At 35.9% G+C, this 20,148-nt stretch overlaps 2 protein-coding genes across 2 annotated transcripts; both read left to right on the plus strand.

Annotated features, from left to right (window-relative positions):
- The first annotated feature begins 333 nt into the window (after positions 1-333).
- On the plus strand, positions 334-4,662 carry LOC306863765 (serpin H1-like). Its single transcript, XM_079407315.1, has 5 exons — positions 334-520; positions 1,721-2,323; positions 2,401-2,499; positions 3,462-3,694; positions 3,786-4,662. Exons 1-5 carry the CDS (start codon positions 451-453, stop codon positions 4,086-4,088), a joined length of 1,308 nt encoding a protein of 435 aa, XP_079263441.1. The 5' UTR covers positions 334-450; the 3' UTR covers positions 4,089-4,662.
- Positions 4,663-6,019: 1,357 nt separating this feature from the next.
- On the plus strand, positions 6,020-13,900 carry LOC306863968 (alkaline ceramidase 3-like). The gene is made up of 10 exons (XM_079407600.1): positions 6,020-6,177; positions 8,425-8,535; positions 8,682-8,734; positions 8,909-8,961; positions 9,425-9,506; positions 9,993-10,028; positions 10,376-10,434; positions 11,201-11,302; positions 11,654-11,758; positions 11,939-13,900. The coding sequence occupies exons 1-10, from the start codon at positions 6,075-6,077 to the stop codon at positions 12,036-12,038; spliced, it is 804 nt and encodes a 267-aa protein (XP_079263726.1). The 5' UTR covers positions 6,020-6,074; the 3' UTR covers positions 12,039-13,900.
- Positions 13,901-20,148: the final 6,248 nt, after the last annotated feature.

A 20,148-nucleotide genomic window follows, 5' to 3' on the forward strand; every position in this document is an offset into this window, starting at 1 on the left:
GGGGGTGGAAGTAGAACAATGTCTTAACTTCTTATTTTTACCGTTACTTTTATAATATACTTTGCATTTTCTGAACAAATTATGAAAATAATAATAAAAAGTAACTTAAAAAATCAAGTATTAATACTGGGTTTTAGACTAAATTAGTTTACTTCTTACTAGGATATTTTTCAATTTGATTTGATGTTAATCAGTAATTCATATTTCTGAATTACATCCACCTTTTTTTTTATACTCACCTTTTTCCTTGCATGAAAAAGCACTTTAGTTTAGCCATTGTGTGAGTGTGCGAGCAGGAAAGGGGTCAGTTCCTGCTGCCTTTAGGACCTTGAGGAGAGAGTCCAGTTCCCACAGTAACTAGATCTGGGGGAGGTCTCACAGAAAAACTGAACCATTATAATACTCCTTTCCCTACTTCCAGAAGTTTCTTTTCCAGACTATAAAATCTGCATGAAGGATTTGGTGTCAGGTGAAGCCGACAGATCCGAGAGGCTGCAGAAGTTTTTGGGAGCTCTGAGAGGTGAGTAACAGATACCGTTACAGCTGTGAAAACATTAAGGCTTCATCAGCAGCATGAAACATGCAAAAAATGCGTGGCATTCCATAACAGAATCCTTCTTTTTAAATTTTGAAATGTAAAACAGAAGCTTATATAAGACTATGTAACTTTAATGTTTTACTCAAAGGTGAAAATATGCTTATAAGCAGCTAAGAGCTTTGATTTAGCTTGTTTGTGTGATGATTCAAAAGGTTTTTGGCAGACACCACAGTTCCAAATGTTCTCCATTGCTCCTTCAGGCTCTGACATGTAGGCATAATAAAAAGGCCATTCATCGAGAGGGTGCGGGGTATGGTGCATTTTGCATGTGAAGGCAACATTTTGAGCTGTGCACTGGTAGAGGGGTGGGGAAAAGCTTCACACTAGAGTCAGAACTTCCTGGCAATGCTGATTGGATAACAGTTATCCTGGGTAAGATGACTCCGGGAGCCGTGAAATCTGTGTATGTGGCTGCACAGCTTTTCTCCGTGAAAAGTTATGTGATATACACAACTGTTTAAAAGTTTGGGGGTCAGCACATTTTTTTAATTTTTGAAAGAAAATATATTTTTATTCAGCAAAGGTTCATTAAATTGATCAAAAGTGACAGTAAAGACATTTATAATGTTACAAAAGATTTCTGTACCAAATAAATGCTGTTCTATTCAACAAATATAAAGTTGATAATAATAAATGTTTGAGTATCAAATCAGCATATCAGAATGATCTCTGAAGGATCATGTGACACTGAAGACTGGAGTTATGATGCTGAAAATTCAGCTTTGCCATCAGAAAAATACATTTAATTTAAAAAATATATTAAAATAGAAAAGAGTTGTAATATTATTTCACAATATTACTAGATTTACTGTATTGTTAAACATATTTTTTTATGTTCAGCAAGGAATAAGCAAAAATATGTTATGATAAAGAGAGCTTAGTGAGGTTACAGTGCACGTGGCAGTTATGTAACATTACTGCCTTAAATGTGTGCTGGACCTCCTTTAGCATAGCAGGCCTGTCATTAAAGGCTATGGGAATTTAAAATTACAGCTCTAATATATCTTGGCGCCACTCTCAGTTCTGTGGTCAGGAACTGAAACACAGTCTACAGCTCTACACATAAAGAAAACCATTTCATATTTATCTAAAATAACTGACTAAACTTTTCTACCTTTATAGGCTGTAAACTAACCACCTCCGAAATCATGTTGGTGTCAAACGTGGTTCTCCTGTGCTTACTGGCTACTGTGAGCGGGGAAAAGACGCTCAGCAGCCATGCCTCCATGCTGGCAGACAACAGTGCCAATTTGGCCTTCAACCTGTACCACAACCTGGCAAAAGAGAAGGACATTGAGAACATCCTGATTTCCCCTGTGGTTGTGGCCTCCTCGTTGGGTTTGGTGGCTCTTGGAGGGAAATCCAACACTGCTTCTCAGGTCAAAACCGTTCTAAGCGCCACTACGGTGAAGGATGAGCAGCTGCACTCTGGGCTGTCGGAGCTTCTCACTGAGGTCAGTAACTCAACAGCACGTAACGTCACCTGGAAGATCAGCAACCGTTTGTATGGGCCCAGCTCTGTGAGCTTCGTCGCCAACTTTCTGAAGAGCAGCAAGAAGCATTATAACTACGAGCACTCCAAAATAAACTTCCGTGACAAGCGCAGTGCAGTGAAGGCCATCAACGAATGGGCATCAAAGTCCACCGACGGCAAGCTGCCTGAGGTGACCAAAGATGTGGAAAAGACAGATGGAGCCATGATCATCAATGCCATGTTTTATAAACGTAAGTCTTGGATACCTTTAGAATTAGGAGCAATTTGTAGATTCTTCAACTAATAAGTGGCTCTGCTTTCTCTCCAGCACACTGGGATGAGCAGTTCCATCATAAGATGGTGGATAATCGTGGTTTCTTAGTGCATCGCTCCTACACCGTCTCTGTACCCATGATGCATCGCACAGGTGAGGCCATGGTTAAAGCAGATGTGATTCCTGAAACACAAAATGATGTGTAGCTTATTGGTTTATTATCGAGTATTTTTTGTTTGTTTAAGTTTTCATTAGAAATTAATTATTGGGACAGTATTAGTGTTAATGTTTATAGATTTTTTGTGTATTCTTTAATGTTGTGTTCTTTAGTTTTAGTCAATTTTACTAGCATGCACTCAAGTCAATAAAAATTACTTTTTAATTTACAAGAAAGTGCAAAATTAAACTAAATCTTTAAATAAGTTACATATTTAGTTTTAAATATTTTAAGTATTAAAATAATAAGTATTATTTTTTTGCAGTTTGACAAAAACATCCCTTAAATTTAGCCATTACTACTACATATTGATTAATTTTAATCAATTTATCTCAATAAAATGGCATGTAATTTTACTCAACAAAAACAAGATGATTTAAATTAAACAACAAAATTAAACTAACAATTCAAATATTTATGTTATTATAATATTATAAATATTTTATATATTTAAATAAATAATAATATATTAATTTTTATGATGACAAGATCCAGTATTTTGTCATCTCATATTCTTTCATTTTAAAGAATATATTTGTGTTTATCTTAAAGAATATGTTAAATGAATATGTTCCATTTTACTAAAATATCAACAAAAATGACATTCATTTACAAAAAAATGTAATACATTTTTTAAAAATATAAATATTTTGTTATATATTTAACATATAAAATATATATACAATATATAAAATATTTAGTTACATTTAGTTTAAAAACTTTTTTTTTATAATTATTATTTTTCATAAAAAATTATAATAATAATAAAAACCTGTGTTTAAAACTCACTTACCAAAAATCATTTACATCCAAAACTGCTGTGTGCCTTGGCAGGAAATTTTAGGCTTCCATCATTTGCCTTTACACATTTACGTCATATGTTCATGCTCTCTTTCAGGCATTTATGGCTTTTTTGACGACACAACCAACAACCTTTTAGTTCTGGACATGGCACTGGCCCATAAGATGTCATCTGTGGTGTTCATCATGCCGTACCACGTAGAATCCCTGGAGAGAGTGGAGAAACTGTTGACACGTGAACAACTCAACACCTGGATCAGTAAAATGGAACAGAGGTCAGTTGCTGTGTCACTGCCTAAGGTCAGCGTGGAGGTCAGCCACAACCTACAGGTACAGACAATCTGCAATTCTAGCAAGCTATTTATTATTCTAAACTCACCTGTGAATTCAATTACTAATGTAACGGATGGCTTTCTTGCAGAAACATCTCGCCGAGCTGGGTCTGACCGAAGCTGTGGACAAGGCCAAAGCTGATCTGTCCAACATCTCAGGGAAGAAAGACCTCTATCTGTCCAACGTATTCCACGCCTCCGCCATGGAGTGGGACACGGAGGGAAATTCACCCGATACTAGCATCTTTGGTACCGACAAACTCAAGAACCCCAAACTCTTCTACGCTGACCATCCCTTCATCTTCCTGGTGAAGGACAAGAAGACTAACTCAATCCTTTTCATGGGCCGGCTGGTTCGACCGAAGGGTGATAAAATGAGGGATGAATTGTAATTTGCTAATTTAAATTTGATTGTACGTGGTTAATGACTGTGTGTGTATGGAGATTTATCTGTGGACCACCATGTGCTATCCGTTACGTTTACTTTAAAAAGTGACATTTACGTGCCTCATGTTTTTTTCTTTTAAAAAATGCAAATGTACTTGACAAAGTATCGTAAATTTACACCTGAATGGGTTTCTGAGAAGTGCAGCATGCTTATATTAAGTATGATCTCCATGAAATTCGCTATAAATCCACACGAACAGCATTTTTGCTCAGGTGTTTATCTTTTTCGCGTTTCGATTGCTGGAGCGCATAACTCACTATGCCGAGTGTTTGATTTCTAAAAATGTCTGTGGATTTTGTTACACAAAGTGCCTGCGAGTTCACCACGCCATGCTGAAACATTCCTCTCAGAAGTGCACACTTGAGTCTGCACTGAATACTGTGTCTGCACTAGACAGTATGTGATATGAGCCCAACGTCTGTACCATTTTAAAGATTGTTTTCACATTGCACCAAATACGGTTGTCTAAAAATGTTGGATTGTTCCTCGTTTTTTCAATAAAATCAGTATCACTGAGAGAGAACGTGTGTGGGTTTTTATTTAAGCCTTAATTATTTTATGGTCAAATAGTTTGTGCTTATGCATACTACTATTTCTGAAGTATTAAGTATTTAATGTACACAGAATGCAGATGCCAAAATATTCAGTATACAATAGACATTAAACTCCATATTGAATTTAACGTGGATGAAAACGAGGCTCTGAAGAGGATAAACTATCAGTCTTTGCAATGGCACGCACTGTATAAAGATAATTTTTTTTTGTATTCATGTAATTTTTTTTATTATTATTCTTTTTTTACAGCTCAATTTCAAATTGTTTTTGGAGATTTTGTCTACTGATTTTTTTTTTTTAATGACAGGTTAGGTGTGTTCGACTTGAAGCGGCGCTGCGCAGAATGCTCTCGCGGTACTTTGATGTCATACACCGATCATTCTGCGCAGCGCCGCTTTAAGTCGAACACACCTGTTGTTAAACAACAATACAATCCATTGAATGTACTTAACTAAAGTCTCTCACAGCCTCGTTTTCATTCCCGTCAAAACTTAAATTTGGCGCGACCCTTACTGGTCTATGCCAAAAAAAAAAAAAAAAAAATCAAGATTTTTTAAATGAATATACCTTGACTGTTTTTGGCATACACAACTTTATACTTTTGGATGCACAAAGCTCTGGCGACATCTAGCGTGATTCGCTGAAATGACATCCATATGTACTGCTAAGGGAATGTGAAGCTACAACAATCATGATCTGGATTTATCTGGTTAGAAAGAGAATTAGTTCCACCGTACACTGAAACATATAAAGTTATTTATCGTTCCTTCATCAAGTTTTTGGCGAGACTTTCTGTTAAAAAGAAACAGGTGTGTCTGTATTCTCACACATGTGAACTCGTGTTATCTGATTGTGCACACCTATGTTTTACCTTCAACCCACAAAAATGATAGATGTCGTGATAAAACACCTGCATTGTGGGTAAAAGCTGGAAAAAGACAGAAATATTCAATGAAAACAGCTAAATAATCCTATATCAACTTTAAAGGAAAACATCTCAAATTTCCCATGTTGGCCATATATTTCTAATATTTTTTTAAAAATAAAATAAAATGTTATGGCCAATATGTATTTTCTGTTTACCTATAGTAAAATGCTAATTTTGCATGTTATGATAAGTCAACAGTTTATGTACATTGGAAATATCATTATACTTCGACTTTCGATGTTCACGAGTTATTCTTCAATACATTTTATGTATTTATATAGTAGTAGGCTGTCCTTTCAACGATTACTTCGTTATATTGAGTTACAGAAGGCTGTAGTGTAACTGTTACCGCACGAAGGCCCGTTCAGATTGGATGGAGCTCTGAATCCGTTACAGTACAGGACACTCCTCCCTCCGCCTGTCAGACCGATCTGAGCTCCTCTCATCATGGCTCCGGCGGCGGACAGGCCGGGCTACTGGGGAACACCGACCTCAACTCTCGACTGGTGCGAGGAGAATTATGTGGTCTCGTATTACATCGCAGAATTCTGTAAGTATGTTTGAACGGTGGTCTTGTGTTCGGTACACGCGATCCATTGTCGTGTAGGACGGTAAACACGGATATTAAACGGGAGAGAGGAGCGTTTTCGAACCCTACTATGAGAAGACGTGATACTTAATATTCATGAGGCAATCGTTCGCTATTGGACGGCTACGAGGCATCGTCATCATAGCCTAATTAATATTGATAAGGCCGTTCTTCTCCATTGGAAGAATTCGAAGCAACGTCACAGTGGCGTAATTAATATTTAAACGTCACGCCTTGTTCATAGCAAAGTTACAAAGCGACGTCAGCGTAACCTAATTAAAATTCATAAGCATTAGCCATAGTAGGATTCGTAACCGAGGCCAGCGACCCTCTGTCCGCGTTTAACTTGTATCATAAAGCTCAATAACAAAAGACATTCAAACAAAAGACCGGAAAGAGAGTGGAGACTCAGTGTTTGGCAATATTTGGGGAGGAGCTCGTGACGACGACACTGATTTTCAGTGAATTCAAAGAGTGTTAACAGAAAACATGGTTTAGTTCCCACCACGTAGATGCTAATCGTTCTTTAATTTGCTTTAATTATAATCTGACTATGAGTGTATGGTCTGGAAATGTGAGCAGAGCTGCTAGTGTGACAGTCAGTTGAAAATGGTTATAAAGAACTAACCAGCAACATAAATTGTACTGTAAATATGCCAGATTTAGTGACGTTTTATTGGCTATTTGATAATTATACATACTATACAGTACTATACAGTAATAGTGTAATTCGTTATTCCCTACAAAACATTACCAGCTGAAGATAGTTTGCAGGTCTTTGCTGGTACATTTGGTCTGATCACCCGAAAATTAGATGATGAATAATAATATTGTAAAGCTACATTCTAAGTAAAAACTGCAAAATACAACAATTGTCTAAAATTCTGCTGAATAATTCAATTACAGTCCTTATATTCAAGAAAAACTGCAATATGTGAGATCCCAAATATGAATTAAAAATTGTGATGTGAACAAAATAATTTTAACAAATATATTTCTAACAAAAATAATGAAGAATATTTTTTCATGGCCAATATGAAATATTTATAGGCAGCATTTTTGTCCCCCATTTTCTTTTGTTGGTTTGTTTCTTTCAGACATACCCATTAACTTAGCGACACTTTAAAATGTTCATTATCATTAATATAATTAGAATGAGAAATCATATAATGAAGGAAAGAAAAGAAAACAGCATTAAACACTAATATTTTCTGATCTAGTTGGTCCTCTTGCCTGATCAGCCAAAAATTACCCAAAGCCACTGTATGTGTATATGTATTATTATAAATTATAATGATACATTTATTATTTATATTATATATAATAAATTATAACAGTATAAATTAATGTATGCATTAAAGTACCATCAGTATATTTTTGTATGAATAATATAATATTTAAACTGTCAAATTACATTACTTTCACAATACAGCCCTTTAACTGAGAGAAGTACTGCTTAGATAGGTTGCCATATTGGGAATTTTAGTTTGACTGCTGATTACCAGACAGTGTGGAGGGACAAAGAGTATGTAGCCATTACATCTCCATGTTGTTTGCTGAAGTATATTTCAGGTCATTCTGATAAGTTGGTCAAAGGGCACAAATTGATAGTTAACATGCGAACATGAATATTAATAGAGCTTGAATTTCCTATGTAACTTCCTATGGGGTTTTTGATTTAAGAATGAAATAGTCTGATTATTTGAGTCTCATTTTACAACATAAATTACATATTTACATATTGCTAGAAGCAACAGGAATTTCAGTGCCATTGAGATCAGAGGGGCCTGTACTGTCCAGCGGGAACCTGTTGCCTCGTGAAGGAATGTGTCTCAAATATGACTTATAAAGGAATAGTTCACCCCAAAATTTAAGTTTGCTGAAAATGTATTCAGCCTCATGTTGTCCAAGATGTAGACGAGTTTGTTTCTTCAGATTTGGAGAAATTTAGCATTACATCAGTTGCTCACCAACTGATCCTCTCCAGTGAATGGGTGCTGTTTGGACTCTCATTCTGACGGCACCCATTCACTGCAGAGGATCCATTTGTGAGCAAGTGATGTAATGCTAAAGTTCTCCATATCTGAAGAATCAAACTCGTACATCTTGGGTGAGTTCATTTTCATTAAATTTTTGGGTGAACTATTTCCTAATATTTAAATTCATTAAAATAAAAACATATTTTTTTTGTTTTTTTGCTTTCTACAGGGAATACTGTCAGTAACCTGATAATGATCCTACCTCCCATTTATGGAGCCATTCAGACGTGTAAAGATGGTTTGGAAGTACGCTATGTGTGGTCCTTTTTAGGAATTGCTGGTAACGTATCTTTCACGTGATTTTATATAAACACAAACCTCATTTTTTAGGAAGTGACCTTTCACCCAGTTATTCAAGACTGTATTTCCTAAACAAGCAGAGATCAAATTGACCATTTTTTTATGTGGTCTCTCTTTTCTGTACAGCCGTGGGCATTGGTTCCTGGAGCTTCCACATGACACTACAGTATGAAATGCAGGTAGGCTTGACTTTTCTTCAGCCTTCCAAAGTGAAAAAAATGAAAAGCTTAATTTCACTTTCATTCTCATAGCCACAAAGTTGCTTCTCTAACGGTACATCCCCAAAAGCAATAGCAGTAATTCACAAGTGTCACACAAATGCTGTCAGTTTCTGGATTGTCTTTTGCTTTTAGTTACTGGATGAGCTGCCGATGATCTACAGCTGCTGCATCTTTGTCTACTGCCTGTAAGTTGACATTTCTTACACCGGCACACTGTCTGCCTTCAACTTTGACCTCTGAACACTCATCATAAGCTTAATGAGGATCAGATGCTGTATTTGATGGACAGAAAAGGCTTTTTTACTATTAAGATTTTGGATTTCTTCTGCCATTCAAAAGTTTGGGGCTGGTAAGATTTTTTTTTAAAATGTTTTTGAAATGTCTTTTATGCTCACCAAGGCTGCATTTATTTGATTAGAAATACAGTAAAACCATAATATTGTGAAATATGTTTAGTTACAATTATTACTTTATTTGATAGATATTTTGTTTGTAAATTATGAATGTCTTTACTGTGACTTTGATCAATTTAATGCATCCTTTTTAAATAATAAAAAAAGTGCTGACCCCAAACTTTTGAATGGTTGTGCTTGATTTTTGTTGTTGTTGTTTATTTAATTGTTTGAATGCATATCTCACATATTACAGATATGAGTGCTTCAAGCAAGAGCGTGCCGTTAACTATTTATCAATAGCACTTTTGCTGACCTTCAGTATTATTGTTAGTGTGGTAAGTTTTTTTCTTTGCTGTTCTAAATTTTCTAAAAAAGTATAGAGTGGGGCAAAAACGTCAGAAATTTCTAAAACAATTATTATTATTTTTTTTATTTAGTAAAAACCTTTTCATTTCAAATAAAATTATCAACATCATTTGAATAATAAAAAAAAGAACATAAAATATTAACATTTCCTAATATGGGGTCTATATGATCCATATTATCCAGCATGATTTAAGACTGTTATTATTCATTAAGTGGCCACGACACTTTGCATAAAAATGCTCAAAATAAAAATAACAATAGGGAAAAAGTGACCTAGAAATACTGCAAAATCTTAATAAATATTTCCTATTTTTCAACATTGCTTATGTCCTTTTTTTTAAATGAATAAAATCCCAGATTTTCAATGCAGTCTCAGTCCCCACTCTTTATGTACTATATATATTATTGATATTTTTAACAGTGCTCAGGAAGTGCATTTCATTTATATTTTGCAGATTTACCTGATCTGGAAGGAGCCTGTGTTTCATCAGGTGAGGCCTAACTAAACATGTTTAATGCTGCAGTAAGAACCTCTCTATTTTGGTTTATCCTACGTCGTCAGGGGTTTTTGAGAGCATGACAATGTTGTGTCAAAACAACTTCTGCAGTCAGTATTTGTTGTCTGTTTCTATTGTTGAAAGGCATGACAGTAGGATGTGACTCTGTTCATGCTCAGGGTATTGAATGGTACATGACAGTCTCTAAACACAATGCTGTGATCTCTTTGTTTAGTAAGACCAGTACAACACTGTCATATAAAGCAAAATGATGTTGTGTTGTTTATATAGCAGATGGTGCTAAATACACAGGTTAACCACAGTTTTATCATTTCCCCCAGGTCATGTATGCCCTACTAGTGGCTTTCTTGGTGATTCGCTCTGTATTCATAGTCACTTGGTGAGTGAATTAATCTTTATCACTTCCAAATCTGTATTCACTGCATTTAAAGCTTGTTTTCCTTTCTATGATGTGAGATATTTCCAAGTGAAACAGTTTATTTAGCAAGAAAAAAAGGGGTGTGACTTCATTTTATCCTTTGGGAACAGTAGCCTTGGTAGCAAAAGTATTCTTCCCATTCATTTTCCCATAGTAATTTAGAAAGTCTTTGTTAAAGTGTTATAAGCTATGAGCCAAACCAACCAGCTATGAGGTAAATCACAAATTACAAAAATTAAAAAAAAAAAAAATTAAATTACAAGACTGTACCTAATGGCTTTGAGAGAAAGAAATACAATCCCATGAAACATTGTGAATGATTTGTGGAGATTTGTTTGCAGAATGATGTGTAATTAATTTTTTCTCCAGGAAATTTGCTGTTAAACACGATTATTCAAAAAAACTATTTGAAATAACATGGGTTGACGGCTTTAACAAAAGCAAATACCATTGGTTAACCAGCTCGTATCTCACGTTAAGTCCGTCTTTATAAATTATCGTTCAAAATCAATTCCCCTATGGAGAAAACGAATGGGATTTTTACATCCAGAACCCTATTGTTGCACTCTATTGATTGGATTTTGAAAAGTGGACATTCCCTACCAGAATGTAGCCAGATCTGAATGTGAGTTTGATAAAACAATGTCTGTATTAATGTATATTATGCTTAATGTATTATCTCTACAAAGGTAAATAAGTGCATTAACATCTTGTCTGTGCCTTGCAGGGTGTATCCATGGCTCAGAGCCCTCGGCTTTACATCATTAAGCGTCTTCCTGTTGGGATTCGTATTATGGAACATCGATAATATCTTTTGTGACTCTTTAAGGTAGATCTACATTTACATTACATTATGTTTATGCATTTAGTATCATTTTCATTTTAGTCAACTAAGGTTACATTTTAGTTTACAAGAGTGCAAAATTAAATAAAACATGAAAATAGTTTATGTATTCTTTTTCAAAATCAACATTTAATGTTATTAAATGTTTTTAAATAATTAAAAAAATAAATATATATATATATATATATATATATATATTTTTTTTTTCCTAAATACTAGAATATTTATATTACTTAGATCTGTTGTGTTCTTGAGTTGTGTTCTGTGGTTGACCAAGCAAAATGAGAGCAGATGAAAAACAGAAGAGGTCACTGTTTGTCACTGTTTTTGGTTCAGAGCCACACGTCAGCGGCTGCCCCCTGTGGTCGGAGCAGTTACGCAGCTTCATGCCTGGTGGCACATCCTAACAGGCCTGGGGTCATATTTACACATACTCCTCAGGTACGTAATTATGAAACATTAAGTCACTTAAATGCATGATGCATGTTGCATATGCTTATATATACACTATTTTGCCAAAAGTATTGGGACACCCCCTTCTTTAGAACAGAAGAAGGCACTTCCAAAACTGTGGCAACAAAGATGTATATGTATATATATATATATATTTTTTTGCCTTAGCCTTCAGATTCGCTCAACCTACCTCAAGCACAGACCAAAAGTGAAGTTTTTATGTGGCGTTTGGCCGATGCTGCACATTGAATCTCAGAAGGCGAGTTGAAAGGGACCTGAGAAGTGGAAGATGGACCAATCATAGACCTCAGACAGACAGAGGTCCAGCCAATGAGCTTCAACGGCAGCAGGAAGTGACCAGCTGCTGTCGGTTTGGTTCCCCCGTTCCCTTTCTAACACGTTTGCCAAGTGCGTTACTGAGAAAGCTGCCAAACGAAGGAAAGCTTTTGTCTTTATTATAGGTTAGATGAGAGGTTTGTGGTTTTGTGATTTTGCACACTGTATTATGCATAGAAATTGTCCTATAAATCAGAGGGTCTAATTAGCGAGAAAGAAGCGGCCAAAACTAAGATTTGGTTCCGTTTGGTATTTTTTGTTGCCATCATGAGGGAAACTAATATAGCTTTGGATCATATCTAGTAAGTTTGGCATCTCATACTTTGTACTTGAACTTAATGTAGATTATGCAAGATTTTACTTTTATCTCAAAATTTTTAGAGATTATGAAGGTCAAATTAAGCAGATCAGAAAAATGAATGAGTGTTAATAAATTGGGAGTAAAGTATGATCTTTTTCATCCTGAAGATGGGATGAGATATTACCATAACACATTTTTACTGTAATAATGGTCATTGTATTCAGTGTGTTTCAGAGATACAGTAGCATGTTACATAATTGTTTCCATGTTACACATATTGCATAATAACATTATTAATTACAGTAGAACAGATTAACAAACATCATGAATTTCTTTGCTGAATCAATGACTCACTCATTAAGCCACTGAAAATGAATCAGTGTTTTTGAACGAATTGTTCAATTAATGATTAGGAGTGACTCACTCCTAAAGATTGTCAAGATTTGTTCCTGTGTTTTGAACAAATCAGTTGAATGAGTGACTCAAAACACAATTGATTCAAGGACAAACCGGAACTCATAGTTGTATAAAAATAAATAGTTAAGTGTGATTGTGCCCTTCAAACATTTCAAGCCCCTCATGTCACCAATATGTAATTGAATTGATTTAATTTATTCTCATTTTAGGTAAACTAATTATGAATATAGTGTTAATATGAACATTTTATGAAGGAATTATTATGAGTGCTAATTTACATTGAGCTAAGAAACACAAATGCTGTTACTCAGTCAAGAGTAAATTGATTAAAATCATATAAAACCTTACTATTATTAGTAAATGAATGTCTCATAAGCTAGATAGGCCTATCTATTATATTCTCCTCTCTAATATGAACTCTCTTGAACTGCCACTGGCTGCATTTGCAGTCAAAAACCAACAGTGAAGTGTGGTTACATATGAAGACGTGCAGGCTATTAATATTGATTCGTCATTTGTTTTATGTATTGTGCCAAGTTAATGGTTCAACAAGAACACAATCATCTCTATGTGAAGTACAGTTGATAAAAAGAAAATCTTAAGTAATTTGGTGAGGTGTGAGGCACAGTGTTCCAGATAAAGCTTCGGTTGGAGTCGCGTTTGTACCACTTAGGGTGCCTTACATTAAACTTTAGTTTATTTCTTGTTGCCTTGATGTTCATTATATTAAATCACTATGAATTACATATTCCATCACATATCTAATGATTCGAATAAAAGAGGTCAGCATTTTCTCTAAGAGTACAAACAAACTAACAACAGCAAAATTACTTCCACTATCACTGCAGTTTAGTGCCTAAATCCACTGACTCTGTTGTTTAGATAATAGGCATTACATTTTTGGATCTCTAATCATGCTTATGACTGAAATGGTGAGTTATAATAATGGAATATTGTGGCTAACCTTCCCAGCATTGTCCTGTTAAGGCTGTGTAATGATTTATGTGTTTTGTGATTTTTTTTTTTTTTGGTCATTAAAATTTATGTTGCCAAAACATTAAACATGGTTTTAATTTAACTTTTTTGTCTGTAAGCAAAACATTTTATATTCATATGTAACATTCCTATTTTTGAACAATTACGTTGGAAGGTAAGGACATGTTGACAGCTTTAGAAAATATGAATGTTTATGAATTACTTTAAAATATAAAATTAAAAGTAACATTTTAGCCTATGCTGTTATTAAACTAAAACCTAACTTAACCTTAAGCACTTCTAATATACAGTGACATTAGTTTTAATTATAGGCTATTAGGCTATAGACAATGTTTTAGTAATTCAACAAATTGAATTAATGTACTTGATTAAATATAATAAAATCATCCTTTTAATTTCACAAACTCTTAATTTTTTTAACCTAAACACCCCTACATTTCTAAAGCTGTTAATACGTGAGAAGGCTGTCACATTAATAACATTCATTCGGTGTTTATGCAAAAATATGCAAATGTATGTTTGCTAGAAATACATTTTAAATATGAGTTCCTACGATGAATGAGTTCAGGTTGGAAAGGTAAAACTGGCCACCATAAAAAAATGGCTGGCACCACCATAGTGAACTCCATACACAGCTGTGTGCTGCACACATACAGCTGTCACTGAGTCATATAAGACAGAGATTCTGTGAGTCATTTCCCGTCTTGGAAAATTAGCATTTATGAACACCTGGAGCTCAGACGCTCAGGTAAACTGGGGAATTCTTCACGACGTCAGAGATTTCAGTTGCACGCTTGGCTTCTGACTGTATAAAAATGGGAAACCCCTTGACATCATCAGGATACCTAAACCTGACATGATGAGATAGTAGTATATGTTTACATTTATTTAGAATAACATTTCAATCACAATTCATTATATGTAGTTTTGTCACACCAAATATTTTAGTGACCTGCAAAAAAGCGATTAAAAGGTGATTAAAAGTATAGTGTAAAATGATTACATCAATGACAAGTTCAAATGACAAAAAATATACATTTTCCACACAGTGTATTTACATTTATTGTGCTGTTTATCATGTTATTTGTCGCTTAACCACATCGGAACAGGGTAAAGTGGGTAAATCTGTGTTTAATTTAGGCTATTGTTAATAAAGATTTATCTCAGCTGTCTTGAGACTGATCAATGAATCATTTAATGTTGAATGAACTCTGGTCATAACCTAACATGGTCTTAAAGCTCAGTCAATGTCAGAGTAAATGACATAAAGCTATTAATAACGAACCAAAAATCAACATTCACAGCTTTAGTGAGTCATTGTTTTACATTGTTTTCACAAACTGTGGGGAAAAAGCTGCTCAGATCATTGGAAGGTGAGATGTTTTAAAAAAAAAATTAATTTATTTTTTAGTTTGAATGGTTTGAAAGTGCTAAAAACCACTCCGAAAACCTTATTAACCATCATAGCAACACTGTTAGAAATCGCTGTAGATTTAGCAGCACAGTACTGTACAGTACAATACCACATTTACACAATACAGTAAAATACTGTCATTTATATTGCATTCTGGGTAATTTTGACTTGGCGGGAATATTTTACAGTATATTTTAGTGTTGCTGTAACCTTGCTGTAGCCTGACTGTAATACACTGGGCAATAATACAGGACTGCTGTAAATAGCACGCCACCTGACCTCACATCACAGACAACACAGCTGCTGCTGACCGGAGAGTGTTGGAGAACGGAGGATTTATGCAAATTCAGTAAGTTAATTTGATTATCATGTTTTTATTATACAGTTTTTATGGTTTTTAGTGTGGAATGAAACTGCAAGTTTAGCCGCGAAGGTTATAATCTCCTCCCTAATAGCTGTAGTTGAAACTGTAAAGTTAGCTGTAAAGTTACGCTCTCTTTCACCCGTTGCTCTCCCGACATTTTCAAATCTATTGAATTAGAATATGGTTTATTTCGACCAAAACTAGAGTCGATGCTTGTTGGAATTGTGGAATTGATGTTTTCTGTATTTTCTAGTTTGGGGAACAGACACAGTCTCTATAGTGTGATATCTAGGTGAAAGAGTATGTGCTGAGAATTAACTGACTTCTGTGACGTGAGGCGGCTAGCAGACGGTCGGTTTAGCCAGTCTGTCTGCTTCCTGACCTGGGCCCCAGTTAGTCAAGTACGATCTCTAAGACTATGTGCCATATTTCTAGAGAGAAGAGCGGCACCACCCCAAGAGGGATGAAGACCATCTCTTTTCAACAGGTCAGGTCTGCCCCAAAAATTCTTCCAATTGTCTATGAAACCTATGTTATTCTGCGGGCACCACTTAGACATCCAGCCATTGAGTGACGACAGTCTGCTATGTATCTCATCACCCCGGTAAGCAGGGAGCGGACCAGAGCATATTACAGTGTCTTACATCGTACTTGCAAGTTCACACACCTCTTTAACATTTAGCATTAGCCAGCACTTTTAAATTTGCCAAAATGTCAGGCGCTCTGGCTCCCGGTAACATTGGACTATGGCGGCTGGTGTCTCTATTTTCACGTTCCGTACAATAGAATCGCAAATAACTAGAGCACTTTCATCAGGTTTCTCAGTGGGTGCGTCACTGAGTGGGGAGAACTTGTTTGATGGTTTGATCGGAACGGAGGGGCGGTGTTTTGACCGGCGACTAGGCCGCCTCACAGTCACCCAGTTGCTCTGCTGCATGGGCTCTAATGCCAGAACCGAACAATGTACAGGACTCCCTGAGCTGATCCAAAGCAGTATCTACAGCCCTCACATTCTTACTATCCTCAACTAAAGTTTGGATGCGTGTCTCTAATTCTGAAATCTTCTCTGTCAGCCTAACTATTTCCCTGCATTTATCACACGTGAATCCCTCGTCGCCGACAGAGAGAGATAAACTATACATGTGGAATACAGTGCAAACAACAATAGCAGGAGAAGAAACCATTACTCAACGTGATTGAAGAATGATTAGCTTATCACTGTTGTTTGATGAACTCGTGAAAAACGGAGCGAGAAAAAAGAAAACAATAATAGGCACGAATAGAAACGCGAATGGAACCGCGAGTGACAAGCTAACTGGCTAACGAATGCTAACGCGCTGCACGCGCAGTTTTAAAAAGCGAACAATCAAATTAGTTTGATAGATAATACCAGAAATATGGTGGGAATTAAGTTATATAGTATCACTTTAAACAACAGAGAGTGAAAATAAGATAGACACAAATGCTCGCCTTGCTCTGTTCTGTGATGCGCGTTCATGACGTCACGTAATACGCAATTACGTGGAAAAAGTCATGGTTGACTTAGGCGGAAGTACCGAGTCAGTGTTTACAAATGTGCGGAAGGAGGACCATATACACATATTCAAATGTCTTTGTGTCAGTTTATCGTTTAAAATGCCCATTTCGTGTGCGTATCCTGGGTGTTTTAATATTAAAAAGCCTACTGACTCGGTACTTCCGCCTACCTGAACCGTGACCTTTTCCACGTAATTGCGTATTATGTGACGTCATGAACGCGCATCACAAAACAGAGCAAGGCGAGCATTTGTGCTTATAAAACTTAAACTTTTTTATTTATTTTTGAAATGACCGATCGTTTCGCTAGATAACACCCTTATTCATCGTCTGGTATCGTTTAAAGCCCTTTGAAGCTGCACTGAAACTGTCATTTGGACCTTGAACCGTTTGGGTCCCAATGAAGTCCATTGTATGGAGAAATTTTTTCAGCAAAAACCTTAATTTCTTTTTGACTGAAGAAAGAAAGACATGGACATCTTGGATGACATGGGGGTGAGTAAATTATCAGCAAAAGTTTTTTTAAAAATGAACTAATCCTTTAAGTGCTAGAGACAGGGGTTCAACTGCAATTGTGAACAAAAGCGGGCTTAATGGGCACCCCTGCTGAGTGCCCCTTGATAAAGGAACATTTTTTGACCTCCATTTATTAGTAACCACTGAAGAAAACTGGTGAAGTATACAGCAGACGGATCCACTCTATAAATTTGGAGCCGAAGATAGTCCCATTCTACCCGATCGAATGCCTTTTCGGCGTCTAATGATGCTACAATTTCAGGGATGTCTTGAGATGAGGGGGTGTAAAGAACATTTAAAAGGCGACGGATGTTAGAAAATATGTGCCGACCTTTTATAAAACTGGTCTGGTTAACTGAAATTATATGAACTAAGGGAGACTAATCAAATAGCCAGTAATTTTGCTAAAATTTTGACATCTGTGTTTAACAAAGAAATTGGTCGATATGAAGTACATTTTGTTGGGTCTTTCTGGGGTTTTCAACAAAAGTGTAATCAGTGCTTCGGTAAGGGACTTTGGCAGAGTTCCTTGAGATAAAGAATGTTCAAACATATTGCGAAGGAGCGGGGATAATTTAGCAGAACTTCTTATAAAATTAGATCAGAAAGCCATCGGGCCCCGGGGTCTTGCCGCTCTGCAGCGCTGATATGGCATCAAATATTTCTTGCAGCTGAAGGGGATAATCTAAGTCTTTTTTGTGTTCCGAAGAAATAGTGGGGACATATATTTTATCAAAAACCTCTACCAATTTAGACTGATCCTTAGGTGATTTCGACGTATAAAGACTAGAATAAAAGTTAATAAAAATTTTATTAATTTTAAGGGGATCAATTGTTAGTTCCCCGGCATCATTTGCAATTTCAGAAATATGCTGTGCTGATGACCTGGATTTAAGTTGATGGCCTAAGAATCGGCTAGCCTTATCGCCATGTTCATAAAAAAAACCTTTTGACCGAAGACTATGCTGTTCTGCGTGACTTGATGAAATTAAATTGTATTGGGTCTGAAGATCAATCTTTTACTTATAAAGTTCTGCTGTAGGAGAAGTAGAGTATTGACTGTCGATTTTGGATATTGCATCAATTAAATGTTGCCTTTTCCTTCCCCTCTCTCTATTAATAAAAGCAGTGTAAGATATAATGTCTCCCCTAAGCACCACTTTTAGGGTCTCCCAGAGGAGAGAAGGGGAGACATGCTCTGTTGAATTAAATTCTAGAAAACTGTCAATTGAAGAGGATACGTGTTGAGTCAAGTCAAGTCAAGTCACCTTTATTTATATAGCGCTTTTAACAATGTAAATTCTGTCAAAGCAACTGCAAAAAAAAAAAAAAAAAAAAAAAAAACCTGTTGACAAAACGATTCATCTGACAACAGCGATGAGTTTAATCGCCACGTGTAACTTGTAAAATTAGACGGAAAGGAGAGATCTAGTAGTAAGGGGGCATGATCAGACTCTACGATAGCAGAATATTCTACTCCGTTTACTAAGGAAAGGTGACTTTTATCTATAAAAAGTAGTCAATTCTCGAATAACAATGGTGTACTTGTGAAAAATATGGAAAGGCCTTATTATGGGGGTTTAAAAAATGCCAGGGGTCTACACAACCTGTCTGACTCAGAAAGGCTGAGATTTCATTTGCCATTTTGGAAGGGGCCTGTGATTTTGGATTTGAGCGATCCAGATTTAGGTTCATTACACAGTTTAGGTCACCGCCTAAAATCAAATAATGTGAATTAAAGCTAGGTAAAGCCGCAATCAATTTATTTATGAATTTCCTATCATCCCAGTTAGGGCCATAAATATTCACTAGCAAGACCTGAGTCTGAAATAGTCTCCCTGACACCATAATATACCAACCCTGAGGATCAGCAATAACATTAGAAGCAGAAAACTGAATTTTCTTCCTCTTGTCTTAGCATTACATTTTGAGTGGTAAATGTGACCAACCCATGGTTTCTCCAACCTAAGATGATCTGAATTGAGTAAATGTGTCTCTTGAAGGAAGATTATATCGGATTTAAGACGCTTAAGATGAGAAAAGATTTTGAACCTCTTTATAGGACCATTAAGACCTTTAGCATTCCATGATGTAAACCTAATTAGTGACTCTCCTGTCATTCCCTTACTTGACAAAATTCAGTATAAAAGGATGAACACTGGACCTGTGGCATGCATAAGCAAATCTGGTAACCAGTTAAATCTCTTAATAACTCTGGCAACAACCCAAAACAGCACAAAAACAATTGAGTATCCAAAAAAAAAAAAAAAAAAAAAACCCCAAAAAAACTATGACAAAAATGAAAAATACAACGAGGCAGTAAACCAATCCATGAACATTAGAACACTCTTTCCTATGTTTACCTCCCCAACTGAGGTAAGCTGCAGGACTCCAGTAACCCCGTTGTACTCCCGGCGACTCATTCATTAACTACTCAACTGTTGAGCCCCCGACAACCTATCCCATACAAATCACAGCAAATCGTAAATATTAATTGT

Source organism: Barbus barbus, assembly GCF_936440315.1.
Source record: "Barbus barbus genome assembly, chromosome: 45".
NCBI lineage: Eukaryota > Metazoa > Chordata > Actinopteri > Cypriniformes > Cyprinidae > Barbus > Barbus barbus.